Source organism: Leiobunum rupestre, chromosome 10 (genome assembly GCF_980474605.1).
Source record: "Leiobunum rupestre chromosome 10, qqLeiRupe1.1.hap1, whole genome shotgun sequence".
NCBI classification, from domain to species: Eukaryota; Metazoa; Arthropoda; class Arachnida; order Opiliones; family Sclerosomatidae; genus Leiobunum; species Leiobunum rupestre.
Genome location: NC_143393.1, coordinates 32418891 through 32433739, shown reverse-complemented (window position 1 = coordinate 32433739; position 14849 = coordinate 32418891). Strand labels below are relative to the sequence as shown.

The 14849-nt window shown below is 38.4% G+C and overlaps 1 protein-coding gene across 1 annotated transcript; it reads left to right on the top strand.

Moving 5' to 3' along the window:
* The first annotated feature begins 222 nt into the window (after positions 1-222).
* On the top strand, positions 223-14832 carry LOC149925418 (uncharacterized). Its single transcript, XM_090161748.1, has 6 exons — positions 223-354; positions 3727-3794; positions 9355-9465; positions 13475-13516; positions 14449-14487; positions 14812-14832. Exons 1-6 carry the CDS (start codon positions 267-269, stop codon positions 14830-14832), a joined length of 369 nt encoding a protein of 122 aa, XP_090017874.1. The 5' UTR covers positions 223-266.
* The last annotated feature ends 17 nt before the right edge of the window (positions 14833-14849 follow it).

Below are 14849 nucleotides of genomic sequence, written 5' to 3'. Positions count from 1 at the left end.
TTAAGTTGTTTAATCAGGTTATAGAAATATTTATCACGTAAAAAGGAGGACCTTCTTATAAATTTAATCAAATTTGTTGATTCAATGAAAAAGCCGTATCTGCTGGAATTATTTCTTTCGTGTCTTACTCAATGTGTTCAAACAAACCTCTTTCAATTAACGGAATCCGTTTACGCGCGCAGAGGAGATCAGGTCTTCCCAAGTAATAAATACGATAGTATTTAAAAGCTAACGTTTCATAGTATTGTTCAAAGCAATCCAGGAACATGTTGTTTAAAATTTTACTTTCGTGCTGTTTCTTAGCTTTAATTTCTTGCGACGAACATTTAGTGATGTTTCTAGAATCATTTTGTAGTAAGTATTTCCATTCTATTGAAGAAACGAGTTGTGCAATCGAGTTAGGTTGATCAGCTTGTGCACAAAGGAGGCCAAATAGCAAAACGTAGCCCATAAGCACCATCAGGTTTGAGAGTTAAAACTTTTTTCTTGACAAACCACGTCAAAGCTTAGTTATGTGCAAAGAATATAGCTAGTTTTAGCAGGGGGTGTTCAAATACCATGCTAAAAACTGCTACAAAAATTTCAAATCTTTAACCCTTGTTGAGTGTATCGGGAATAAGGTCGATCGACTAGCTTCAGGAGGTCGTTCCCGTTGGAGTGTAGGGACATCTACCTTAAAGGGTAACTAAATCTGCAATTCGCTATGGAAGTATAAATACACAGAGTCTGAACCTGCAAATTGTTCTTTATATCATTACCCGAGTTTAAAAATGTCTTAAAGGTTCACAGAATTGTATGAAAAATTCTGTCCGTATTTCAGGTATAGCTTCTCCCCATTAGCCACGTGATGCTGTGGTCCTTTCACTTTATCGTAACTCTGTTTCGAACCTTTACTAATTTAAAATATGGACCGTATATCTCGCAATAATAGATAATAGGAATATATTAACTGGTATTTAAAAGATGTTACGGCCTAAAAATATCGCAACTTTAATTTTTTTAAAGTTACGATATTTATCTTTTATTTATGTTATTATATAGTAACTCCAAGTTACGAAATGAATAGTTGGAAAAGCAGTTTATTAATTTTATAGTAACTCCAAGTTACGAAATGAATAGTTGGAAAAGTAGTTTATTAATTTTATAGTAACTCCAAGTTAGAATATTTTTATTGCAAATTTTTAAGCCTTTTTCTATTATAACTTGATTGTTAGGTTTTTATCTTGTGAAACGGTAAAACAAAAGAGTCTTTAAGGGGTTTTAAACTATATACTTCAGCAAGGGCGTATTTATGGGGGAGTTTGGGGGTTCAATCCCCCCCGAAATGCTGATGACTGGGGGGAGGGTGTATAATAAAAATCAGTGAAACCTCCGTCAGCACCCCCCCATTGAAATTTTTCCCTCAAAACCCCCCCTGAAATAAAATCCTGGATACGCCCTTGTACTTCAGCTACTGAGAACCAGCTAAACTTTTTATCTTATACTGTTGGCAGTTATCTTATATATAATCCTCAATGTTTGTATGTTTGTGGCTTCCGTGGACCGATCGGCGACCGTCCCCCAACTTTACTCCCCCCTCGCTCTCGGTCTCTCGCTCTCTCTTGAGCCCGTTCCGGTTGCCCCCCCCCTACGTTTTCGCCCTCCCGCAGCCACTAATTAGTCCCCGGCCAACAATTATTTTTCGGTATTCTTTCGCGTATTGAAAGTTAGCGAATTTTGCTTAAGTTAGCGAGTTTTGCTTTTCGCCCGTATTCTTTAACCGTATTATTTTTCGGTATTCTTTCGAGTTTTGCTTTTCGCGTACCGTATTATTTTTCGGTTTTCTTTCGCGTATTGAAAGTTAGCGAGTTTTACTTTTCGCCAGTATTCTTTCGCGTATTGAAAGTTAGCGAGTTTTGCTGGGTTTTTAAATCTTTTCAGTCGGCTAATTAAAGAACAAACTCAAAGTTAGCTCTCCCAAAAGTTATTAGGAAGAATCGTCAGAACGAAACAAATATACGAAGTTTCCCGAAGAAGGTTTTGTTATGGTGCCGTACTTTACAGTATTATTTTTCGGTATTCTTTCGCGTATTGAAAGTTAGCGAGTTTTTCTTAAAGGGAATAGAACCTCCAACACGTTCTTTATGGAAGACCCCATCAATTTCCTTTATTCCCTTCACAATCAACGATTATCAGCGCCGCAAGTGTGAAAAGCCATGGGAGGCAGCGAACAATATTGGAACCCTCGGAGGGCGACAGAAATACCAGAGGTTATATTCCCTTTAAGTTAGCGAGTTTTGCTTTTCGCCCGTATTTTTGACCGTATTATTTTTCGGTATTCTTTCGCGTATTGAAAGTTAGCGAGTTTTGCTTAAGTTAGCAATTTTTGCTTAAGTTAGCGAGTTTTGCTTTTCGCCCGTATTTTTGACCGTATTATTTTTCGGTATTCTTTCGCGTATTGAAAGTTAGCGAGTTTTGCTTTTCACCCGTATTCTTTACCGTATTATTTTTCGGTATTCTTTCGAGTTTTGCTTTTCGCGTACCATATTATCAAGGAAGATCCTTGATATTATTTTTCGGTTTTCTTTCGCGTATTGAAATCTAGCGAGTTTTACTTTTCGCCCGTATTCTTTCGCGTATTGAAAGTTAGCGGGTTTTACTTTTCGCCCGTATTCTTTCGCGTATTGAAAGTTAGCGGGTTTTGCTGGGTTTTTAAATCTTAGTAGCTTTTCAGTCGGCTAATTAAAGAACAAACTCAAAGTTAGCTCTCCCAAAAGTTATTAGGAAGAATCGTCAGAACGAAATAAATATACGAAGTTTTCTGAAGAAGGTTTTGTTATGGTGCCGTACTTTATTACGTACAAATCAAAAAGACGCCGGGCGAAGCCGGTTATTAAAGCTAGTCTTATATATACTGTAAGCAGAATGCCTACCGTGTTAGGTTGATGTAATTAAGTAACAGGTTCCTCATCCGAAACTTCCGTTTAGGCAATCACACCACGACAGACTAGTATCATAAGTAGCATAACAATAAGTATGTCAATTTAGAAAAATTAACACCGAACATTAAACAAACATTATGACACGCCCGAGTGGAAACCAAGCTTTAGGCGAAGTATACTTTTGCCAAGGACGATAACACGCTATTTACTTCGAGTGCAAGTCCAAGTTGGAGCTTGGCTAGAACGTCAGTTTCGAAAAGAGGTAAATTAGCATTTAAACAATAGGTTACAATTATATAGGTAGTGTCACATTTATTTATATTGTGTTACTTGTATACTATTATTAACCTAAAATGTTCAGTGTCAAAATAATGTGTATTGTGTTACTTACGCCTAAGACCATTTACACCTGGACTGCAATGAAGGTAGACACTGTTGTTAGGCTAGTGTCGCCGCTACCCCAACGCCACCATCGTTATTTAGAGGCTACTCTCGTCCACAAGGGAATACAGGCTGAAAAAAACGCGTTCACTTCGTGCTCCTCTCCCGACATTTTACTCGGTCGCCCCGCGAGTCCTGACCAATTTTCGCCCGTTATTTACGGCGTCCAGAGAGAGAGCGCGAACCGTTCGCCTCCTAAAAAAGGGGGATAAAAAAAGGGGGTTGCTGCATTTTTGTGGATTACTATCGCGGATTTTCTCCACTTGGTGGTGTGTTGTAGCGGACACTCTGAAATCGGAGTTATAACGTTGGCATTGTAGTCCTGGTGTAAATGGTCTTAGCTTACGCTATCAATTAATTGCAGGCGCGGTGAGCACTGATGCGCTGAAAGAGAAATCATTCAAATGTGTGGAGGAGAAGGGACCGGCTTACGTACGTAAACTCTTTATTTAGTTACTTAAGGAAAGTGAAGGCTCTAGCGTAGTACTTGGATGGTACGATAGATGTCGTTTTCGACAGCTTCTCCAAACCTACGCTTCAATAAAACCAAAGATAATATAAACCTCGTACCCCGGATTCTAAATTACTGCCTCACGCGTAATCAATAGCGTTTACCCACTTCCCGCTGGAACTCCGAAAAAATTAGCTCGATAGTGTATCATTAAGTACTTATTCTCGGCGTCCTTAATCAACGATAGATTTGTTAACTAAAGTATAGCTAGTAGCTTTTCAGCAAACAACCTGTTTATTGTCGGTTTTTCCGCGCTACTGCCAGCACTTGCGGTTCAAGGTTACCCTCAATACAATAAGCGATGGTATCGCCATCTATTAATGGATTACAATGGCTCGTAATACAAATTGTATTATCGATACGTCTTTTCTTTTTAAACAAAATTAAACATATATTGTGTGTTTTTATAAGTTTAGTTATCGTAGATATAGGTTTGTTTTTAACACCAACGCCTGCGTTTGACAAAATTGAAAACTGCTTCCGAAGTTCGACTTCTATTAAATGTGCAGTCTCTCAGGTGGCTTGCTAATTCCAAACGTACTTCTCACTGGAACTTCCCCTTTGCGTCGAGATGGTGTTCCATGGGTAACTGTGCAACAGACGAACTTCTTCTTGGAGTATGCACGCCAATAGGTGTATTAGGTGTTGTTGATTGCTTTCCCTGAAACCCGTATGGTGGTTTCATTGGTAAGGCATGTTGGGCTCTCAGCGGTTCGAAAAATCTAGTGGCGATTTCGTCTGAGAACTGCACCATCATCGAGTTGTACTTTGTACGTCCCACTGTCCCTATCTGGTGAGTTGAATGGGGTCACTGGAGCATTTGGGGGCTCCATATATACCCAGCGTTCTGGGTCGTTGGGCTTGGAGCGCTGGGTCACTGGAACCTCAGGGGTGTTCCATACTCGGCATTCTATACCCTACTGAGGAGGGTAGTTTGAGGTGGAAGAATTAGTCACTCTAGTCCTCAGCTGTGCGAGGGTGGGCTTCGGGCAGCCCATGGTGTCGGCTTTTGTTGGGCCATGAGGATGGTGTTTGTTTGCTATATGTGCATGAGGCAGTCACGATGGCTGTCTCACTGGCCGAACGTTGTTTCGCAAAGCGCACTTTTGTCCCGGCCTGATTAGTCTCGTAGGCCGCTGTAGTGCTTAAGGCGGAGCAGCGGGGTACAAATACATAGACTTATGTACTTTGTACGAGGTCCTTTAAGGGTCGCAGTGTGCAATTACTGGTGGCTTTACCGGGGAGTCGGGTTCCGGCACTTGTAACCCATAAGGGCGGTGGTGCACTGGGAGATGTTACCTGTGGTCAAATAGTCCTATCCCCACCTCCGACTTCGGTCAGGTAGGGGCTGGAAACATATACTTGGTACGAGAGTGGTGCTACTTCCTTTACAACTTTCCCCTTTCTCCCCATTCCAAATTGCTGGGATTTTGAACCCTCACACGTCACCTGGTTGTAGTATTGGAAGAGTTCGTACTTTTGTCGTTTGTGTATGTTTAGAGAGTCTCGGGGTATAACTTGGTTTCTCATAGGCGGATACGTGTGTGCGTAGACTTCGTTTAATTAGTAGTTGAGCTTGTGATTTGCCGTGGTCTAATGGCGTGGCACGATAACTAAGCAAATCATCTCCAGAATCGTTTGCTTTACTTAATAAACGTTTAGCTATCTGAACCCCTTTATCGCTAGTGCATTGGATGGTGGATACTGATTGACTAGACTTTGTTGACTGGAAATCGTAGTCTTTCGCAAACTTCCGGAACTCCACTGAATCGACTGGAACCGTGCAAAAATTATTTTGAGACTCCGAACAACTGTACTCATTTTTGTAGATTTTAGAGCGTCAACTTCCATAGAGTAACCCACTCACATAGAGTAGAAGGCTATCAGTGAAACTTGTTAACGCTTTTCGTACGCAACGTCTTGTTTTCGAGGCGTGAAATAAACAAGGTGGCCTAAAGTTAATGTACAATATCTGGATAAAAAAGTAACTTTATACTCCAAAAAATTTAAAAACAATACCATCGCTCTTCGGACTATATTTATTCTGTAACGAATTTTTATATTGAATTTGAATAGTAGCGCAATTTTCGATATCAATCTTACAATTTAGGCCTAAAATAGCCACATAGGTGGAAATCAAACCTTTTCCTTGTTTCGCCGTAGAAAATAGCTATTGTCCCAGAATCAGACGGGGAGGTAAATAGGTCCCTAAGTCCCAGCAGGCTGCACTCTGTTCCAATTGTTGTCCTTCCCTTCTCCGGCCGGGCAATTAAGGTAGCCTGACCGGCGTCAGTAGCGACCCATTTTAAACCCTTATTTCCACGTTCCCACGTTTGAGTTTTGTTTGAAGCGCCGCTAGGCGGCGACGCTATTTTTGTTGTATTTCTGTCATTCGGTATTTTTACGCGTGTTTAATTTATGTACGCGGTATTCGGAAAAGCCAATTTAGGGATGCCAGAGTATCGTTAATAGCCAGAAGTCAGATTTCTAGATGCCATCTCTGCTAAACCCCATTCGTAAAAAATGTCATAAACCATTTTTGGGATCTTGCCACCCTGACAGTGATATATAGCTTTTAGGGCCCCATTTTGGGGTAAACCCAATTAAACTGATATTTTACCATTGGGCGGATTAACTCCACCCCTGGTCACTCATTGGGGCGACGGAAAGTACCCGGATTGAACTCTTGGTTAAAACCAGGAACTTTTCGAGAAAATAAAGAAGAAGAACTTAGCCGATGACCGGCTCAGTAGTTGATTCTAATGCTGCCTAAAAATTAACTTTAAAGTTGAAATAAAAAAACATAGCAATCGTACCGGTACCTCATCGAAATCTTCACCATGCCAACACGGAACCACTCATCTCACCTCTAATTCTTCCTCTTTGGCGCCAACCAACTATTCATCAACTCTACGTTCTTCCTTCTTCACCGAGACGTGTGTCGTGAGACATGTGCGGAATAAACGATAAGTACTTAAACTATAATGGAGGCAAACGGCATCATATTTTAAAATAGTAAAATAGTAATTTAATTGTAATGTAATTGAATCGTAGTAGTAATATAATCTGTCATCCAATCTGGCTTTATCTCATTTAATTATTTAATTTAGTCGTAGTATATTCATTCTGTTATAGTAGCGCGTGTGCATGTCTATTTTGTGGGTTGTTGTTTTATGTTGTATAAGTGTCGGGGTTATGATTCAAATATTGTTTTATAGTGTCGGGGTTATTAGGGGGTCCTGATTTTTAAATAAACGTAGAACTCAAACATGGAAACCTAGGTATTATTCACTCCACCTGATTTACAGTAGAAATAAGTCGTAGTTAGTAGTAATAGTAGTAGTCATAGTAGTCACCATAGTGGTAGTCCGTAATGATAGCAATTGGCATAGATAGTAGGCCCACCAGGGTATAGTAGTCGTCCTGGTGTCTCAGGAAAAATTGTTACAATTCACACCTCGAAAACAAGTTGGCCCGTTAGGATTAATGTTTCATGCGCTTCCATAGGGCCTTCCACTCTATGTGAGTGGTTTACTCTATGGTCAACTTCTATGCCCTTGGCTTAGTTGGAGTTTCTCTCATCATGCGCGGTTCGTGTTGCGGAATGTACTGTAGCTTATTACATGTTGCGTAACTTTTACATTTCTTGTCAATATCCGCATTGAAATTCGGCAAGTATAGAGCTTGTCTGGCTCGTTGGCCACATTTTTCAATCTCTAAGTGGCCATCGTGAAAGACGCAGCATCTCTGGTTGTAAGCTTTTTGGAACTACGTTTCGGTAATTTCGGATTTCACTAACGCGTACGTGTGTAGTTTGGAAGCCACCGTAGCTCATCCGTCAGCTATTACGTATTATTTCATCTTCACTGTTTGAACGAAATTCTGGCCACTGTAAATTCGCTGTCGCTATATTCTCAAGCTAATAACGTGGATTTCTTTTCAGCAATGGATATGGTTAGATCAACTATATCACCATTTAAAGAAACGCGCAGCGATGAGCCTTTCCCCGAGGTTTTATCCACGGCTAAAGCTAGAGCCGAAAAGCTGAAGTAAGGATTCCCAATCCGATCAATTATGAAACGCAGGACGATCATGGAAAAAGGGTTCGTAAGACAAGAATCGCAAAAACTCTGGCATTGATTTAGAAACTACCTTGAAAACGATTTTCTTCGAAGTCCTCGACAATGCTTTTGGTGAAATGGAAAACCATTTAACAGAAAACACGGGCAATTTTGTAATGAAGTACCCGTATATTGAAGAAAAAAAACAACTAATCAAGATCTTATGACTAAAAAATGCAAGCTGGCTCAAGAACTATACATGGACGACCAAATTTCTATAGAATCCAATAAACCTCAATCGGGGATATTTTAAATTTACTTGAAAATTAAGAATTTGTATATAAATTATAAAATTTAAAGAACCCCGTTACGGATAAAAAACCAGAGGTGGGAAAACATTACGAGCGCTTATTGTTGAAAATCCTCTCTAAACGAGCGAGCACTTCAAATACGAAGGTCGGTTGATCTTGTTAAGCGAAAAGAGATATTGAGCCAGGGTGATCGCCGATTAGCATTGAATTCGCTTAAAGAGCTGCCAGAAAAAATTTCCATTTTTTATAATTAATTTCGTAAAAAAGTGCATAGAATAAAAAAATCGATAAGAAGATATTATTTAAATAATTTTTTCTCACCGCGCTGTTCGCGCAATAGCGCGTCATCAAAGTGGGCGGCGATAGGACTATACAGCGACCGATGGACCCCGATTTTTCGGAGGTCACGTGCCGGAAGTGGGTATTGATGACGTTTCACTACGAAGGGTAAATTCAATGAGGTACCCTGTTTTTAAGTATAAACTGAACTGAACTTCTATGTATTTGCTACATAAAAACAAGTTCCGCAAGCGTAGCTTATTTTATCATAAGGCCTATTCGAATCTAGGATTCTGAGTTCTATCATCTTTGATAAAACCCATTCAACAATTAGCTAGGAACTAGTGCAAGATACTCTTAAATGGTCCTTGTAAGGGCTGGTTTTCATAAAGACAAAAACGCCGTAATAATTTGGTCTAGCTATGGCCTGAGACCGATGATGTTGCCATAGCTAGAGCGATTCCTCGTTGGCTATTCTCAGGCCAATGAGAATACGTGGCGTATCGCGTATGGTAAGATCACTCTGACGGCTTTGGCCCCGCCTACGAGATAAAAAATCCCCTTTACGCGCGCTCCCCTCTTACGTTGTTGTTTGTTAAGTTAACATAGTGACGTAAAAAAAACCGTCAGCCACATCGAGACGAAAATCTGCCGCGATAAGCGTTCCAAGTAGAGGTATGGATTCCTGTCGGGCGAATTAGAGAGCGGTAATTAGAGCGTTATAAAAATCTATAAACGTCCTGCCGCTACATCGCGGAAAGACGTTCTTTATTCATTGGTGTAAATGATTAAATAAATGGTAGAACGTAATAGTTTGTTGAATTTTGCAGTTGAAAGAGTATAATGCAAAGTGCAAAAAAGAAGTCGGAGAGGAAGCTACTTCCGAGCTTGATTACTACAAGAAGATGTGCGACGACAAACAAAAAGATTTTGGATTAAAGGTATTTATTAAAAACAATCTCATTTGGATTGACTGGAAAGTTAAATTTCTTAGATTTCACTTTTTAATAAACCCTCAAAACTGCGAATTTCATTGCCGTACATTCGGTATCATGTGTTCATAGAAGCGGGGTAAGCTCTCCCCCCCCCCTAGTGTTTCGGTGGTGGTTTTAGTAATTATTAACGCAAACTGCCCATTCATTATCCAGGGCATATTTAGGGGGTTTTGGGGACAATGGAGAGGATGGGGGTTAACAAAAAATGAGTAGTCAAACCAGTGCCCCCGCCAGCAGTAGGCACAAGTAGGCACGTGCCTATGTTCAAAAATTTTAGGCCTATTTTAGGGGCCTCTAAAAGTTTAAAAAAAATTGCCTCTGGGGCCTCCAAATGTGATTTTTAAATTTTATTTATTTTTAAAAATTGGTCATCTAGCCCCCTAAAAAAGAACTCCCATTCAATTCCAATTTCCAAGAGTCCTAAATGGCCCTAACAAAACGTTCCCTTTTGAACCACCTATACTTGAAATCAATATTACTTGAGTACACAACCAAAGGCAGCGAACTCTGTGGTTTCTGCTTTTGGTAGTGTACTCTGTTAACATTGATATAGAGTATATGACAAAAGACTAGCCCGGGACGGGGAAGTCTGTCGTGCAAGGAAAGCAGCAAAAAAAAACCACCTGTTCGCCTCAGTGATAACTTAGCTCCAACCAATACAATAAACATAAGCTTAGTTTCTAGGAATTCTACAAAAGGGGGCATAAAGTGAGAAACTGGATTTCTTTAATACGACTTAAACCGTTGCAACGCTTAAACGAAGGGAAATCCCAGCGGAGCTGAAGTCTAAGCGTAAAGCATCGTACCAGTCACTACTTTGAATAGAGAGCGTCCTGGGGATTTGGGTTTTTTCTTTTTTACTCCTTGTCCCTTTTGCGAAATCACGTGATATTAGTGGCCACTGATCGTAGAGAAAGGACCTAGACCTTCGGTGGTCGGACTTGTCCCAGATAACGCGCGTTTCTTCATTTCGTTTTCTGCTCCTGAACAAACAGGCAGTTCTCAATTTCGATTATCTCCCAGTCAAATTTTTTCTAAGTCTCTTCCGAGACTAACTTTGCCAATACAGCCTTTTTAAAGGCTATTTAGCTGTTTTAAGCTAATTTTTAAACAGCCTTTTTCAAGGCTAACTAGCTATTCTAGCTAAATTATTCAAAAAGCCCTTTTCAAGGCTAATTAGCTATTCTAGCTAAATTATTCAAAAAGCCTTTTTCAAGGCTTTGATATAGCTGGTATTATTAAAAAGTCTGTTTGAAGACTACATAGCTTTAACTAAGCTTTATTTTCTTAAACCTTTTTAGGGTTATTTCGCTATTAGTATATAATAGTAGCATTTTCAAATATGAGTACCAGAAATTTTTTATCTGGGTCTCTAAAATGAGAAAAATGGAAAAGGGAAGATAGTTTCGTTAGTAATCAGAAAGGTGCAATGGCACGTTTTTTGAAATCGTCGGCGCAAAGCCATAACTATAGTTCTGAGAAAAACCTAGTCAAAGAATTGGGAAAGGGTTTAGAATCCTTGGAGACTGATAACAGTCACTGTTTTAGTAATACTGCTGAAGTTCTTCCAAACGTCAGTACTGATATGGAAATGGAACTGACTCATGAAGGAGAAATTGCAGAAGTAATTGCAAACCCCAACGCTAACCATGCACAAAATACATCAAACAACGTGTCCAATTCAAAATAAATGGGCTTACACGCGTTGAATAACTTGGATATTAGTCTAGATAAAGATTGCCTTCCAGTTCAGCCTAAACTAAATCCTTTTCCTAAAAGATTAATTGGCGGTAAAAATCGAGGTTTCAATTCTTCTTGGTATGACAAATATCAAATGATTGAATATTCAGTTGCAAAGGATGTAGTGTATTGTTTTTGTTGCCGTCATGTTTTAGGCAGTAGAAACACTGCATTTCTAATTCGAAGAACACTTCACTTCCAACAAATCTTCTCACCAACTAGCCTACAAAATGTACTTAGACTACATGGAATCCAAATCCCGTGGATCAATAGTTTGCCAGGTTAACGACCACCATAGACTAGACGTTATTAGAAACAGAGAGGTCCTATCTACACACGTGGAAGTGATTATTTTATGTGCCCAACAAGATTTAGCACTTCAGGGGAACACTTACACATCCGCCGACAATATTGGGAATAGGGGAAACTTTATTGGAATATTAGATATTTAAAAAAAAATGTCATGATTTAAAAGAAAGTTTAGTGAGGAAAATTATTGTTCAAGAGGTCAACTACTATAGGGTAGTTTGGGCACTTGCCCAACGTGTTTAGCTCCGGGGTCCGAATTAAAACGTAATAATTAGATTACTTTGAAATTTAAAATTGTCAAAATTATTTTAAGCACTAAGCAAGAGGCTGTTTTACACATCAATATTAATTTAATAAGTTAAAACACAACAATAAAACAGTTCAGCTTGAAATAGCGCGAAACTAGACAATGGCCACTGTAGTCTTCCCCCTTAACAATGGGGGAGATAAGCCTAAATAAGTAGTTGATGAATTTGCTTAAAGAGGTAATCGTAGGGTGGAATTCTTCGATTAAAAGTAAAGTTGGTAATATTTATTTGTAAATAATATACTTAATAATAAAAAATTTATTAATTTAATAATAATAAAATTTTTATTAATTTAATAATAATAAAATTTTTATTAATTTAATAATAATAAAATTTTTATTAATTTAATAATAATAAAATTTTTATTAATTTAATAATAATAACATTTTTATTAAATTAATAATGATAAAATTTTTATTAATTTAATAATAATAACATTTTTATTAATTTAATAATAATAACATTTTTATTAAATTAATAATGATAAAATTTTTATTGATTTAATAGTAATATAATTTTTAAATAATTATATACAATTTGGCTAGTTAAAGAACAACAAAAATTACAAAGGAGTTTTGTATGGGGGCCTCTTAATCACGCAGTGCCTACTCGCGAAAAAATCCTGGCGGGGCTACTGAGTCAAACCATTCCAGCCGTCCAATCACACCAAGTCCCCCTGGGTTTCAATCATTACAACCACCCCGAAACGAAACACGGGAATCGGGATACGTCTTGGTCCATAACTATTGTACAATTTATCCTTAAAGCTTTATTATTACAATTATTTGTTACTGGAGTATCTTAATTAATGAATAGCTCTCGACTATAGGAGTAAGATTTCCAAGAATCCATTTTTGTAAGTATTTTGGAAACCAGCTCAGGCCCTAATTGCAGTTCTTTCGTGGATCTCATTAAATGTTTGCAACTCGTTAAAAATTAAAAATCCTTTTGGCCTGAGCTCTTCAAAATAACGCGGCTACAGTGTAAGGCGTAAAGCGCCGACAATTTTCAAGGCGCATTGTTACACTAGAAATCGACAGCAGTTTTTCTCAAATAGGATTATTCATGACTCATGAGTCTAACTCTTTACAATTTAATATTAAAGCTCAGTCGGAAATCGGCCGCTTTAAAGCGCGTCTGATTGAATATAATTCAATTCAATTCAATTTACGGAATGTAAAACTTAACACTAATCATAATTAAATATAACAACTGGTGAACACGGGGGTTTTAGAAAGTCAAATTAAATTGCTCTATGTTTCTCACACGTTGAAATTTAAATGTAGTAATTCTGAAATTTGAATGTCATTCCTTAAATTTGATAGTTTATCTAAAATTGAAACGCAGTTCATTCAATTTGATTGTTTCTCTTAATTTTTAAGTGGAGGGGGGCTTTTTTTAACAATTTCCACGCAATCGTTTATCGTTTTTAATTCTATTTGATTATTGCACAAGACACAAGTTCCAATAAGTGTGGGTTTACATCGTAAAATTCATAGCATTGATAGTTGAGTGAACAGGTTATAGCGTTTACAGATTGGTGAACCATCCATTTGTTTCGTTTGAATATTTTTAACCAAATCTTTCACGTTTTTCAGGTAGTAAAATGCACGATGGCTGCCTTTACAGCAGTTGTAGAGGTTAGTCAGATGTTATTCTTTCAGTTAAATTATGAAGTTATTCATAAACATCCATGAATAAAGATCTGGTTATGTACAATTCAAGGTACCAGCCGGTCATAGGGGCGGGACTTTACGCTCCGCCCCACGCCATTGTCACTATCGTCTTAGCATAAATTAAATCACTTGAACGGGAAGCGTAACTCTCCAATTGGCCCTTGAATAGCCAATGACCACCCGGTTTAGCTGTAGCCGATGATGTCGTGTGTAGACCGATTCCCCATGGGCTATTCTCGGGCCAATTAGAGAGCGGCATTTAGAAAGCCATAAAGGTCTATAAACGTAGTCTGCCTCTTAGGCTAGGCGCCTACTAGCTCTCCGTTACGTATACGTCCTGCCTTCCATAAGGAATTGTCTCCGTTACGAAGCAGAGGCTCATAGAGTAAACCACTCACATAGAGTGGAAGGCCCTGTGGAAGAGCATGAAACATTAATCCTAACGGGCCAACTTGTTTTCGAGGCGTGAATAAATATAGTCCGAAGAGCGATGGTATTGTTTTTAAATTTTTTGGAGTATAAAGTTACTTTTTTATCCAGATATTGTACATTATCTTTAGACTAACTTGTTTATTTCACGCCTCGAAAACAAGACGTTGCGTACGAAAAGTGTTAACAAGTTTCACTGATAGCCTTCCACTCTATGTGAGTGGGTTACTCTATGCAGAGGCTTGTGAAAGGTAGGACGGAGACGTTATGAAGAGCAGTGAGCACCTGGCCTAAGACAGCCACATCCTATGAAGGCAATCCATGAACTTTATTTATTCATAAGTTACGTTGTGGAAATATATTCTCCCTTCACACGGACTCGTGTTGGGCAACATTGTTTTGCAAAAATGTTGGCTCGTGTGTATTATTAACCGGACAAGATTTAAATTATGCAAATTTTATTTCAGAAAGACAATGAGGCAACTTCTAAATTGTTACCTTACCAAGTAGGTGGAACATATTTTTAAATATTTGTACGCCTATATTAAAAGGTGGTAAAAATGTCGACCTACTCTACGAAATTTGAATTTATATGGAGACCAATTTCCTGTCTTGCGTAGTTACGTGTTTTTGGTTTAAAATCGTCTGCGTTTCGGACGACGTGTATCGAAATAACAATTAATTTGTTCTTGGTCTTTCATGTGAATTAAAATTTTGCTGCGTTGGTCGGCATTTTTACCCACCTTTTAATATAGGCGGATACCTAATTACATATTTTACTGTCAACTAAATATTATTTCGTAAATTTAAGGTTAACTTTTACTTTACAGGAATGCATGGACAAGGAATAATGATAAATTTCAAAATG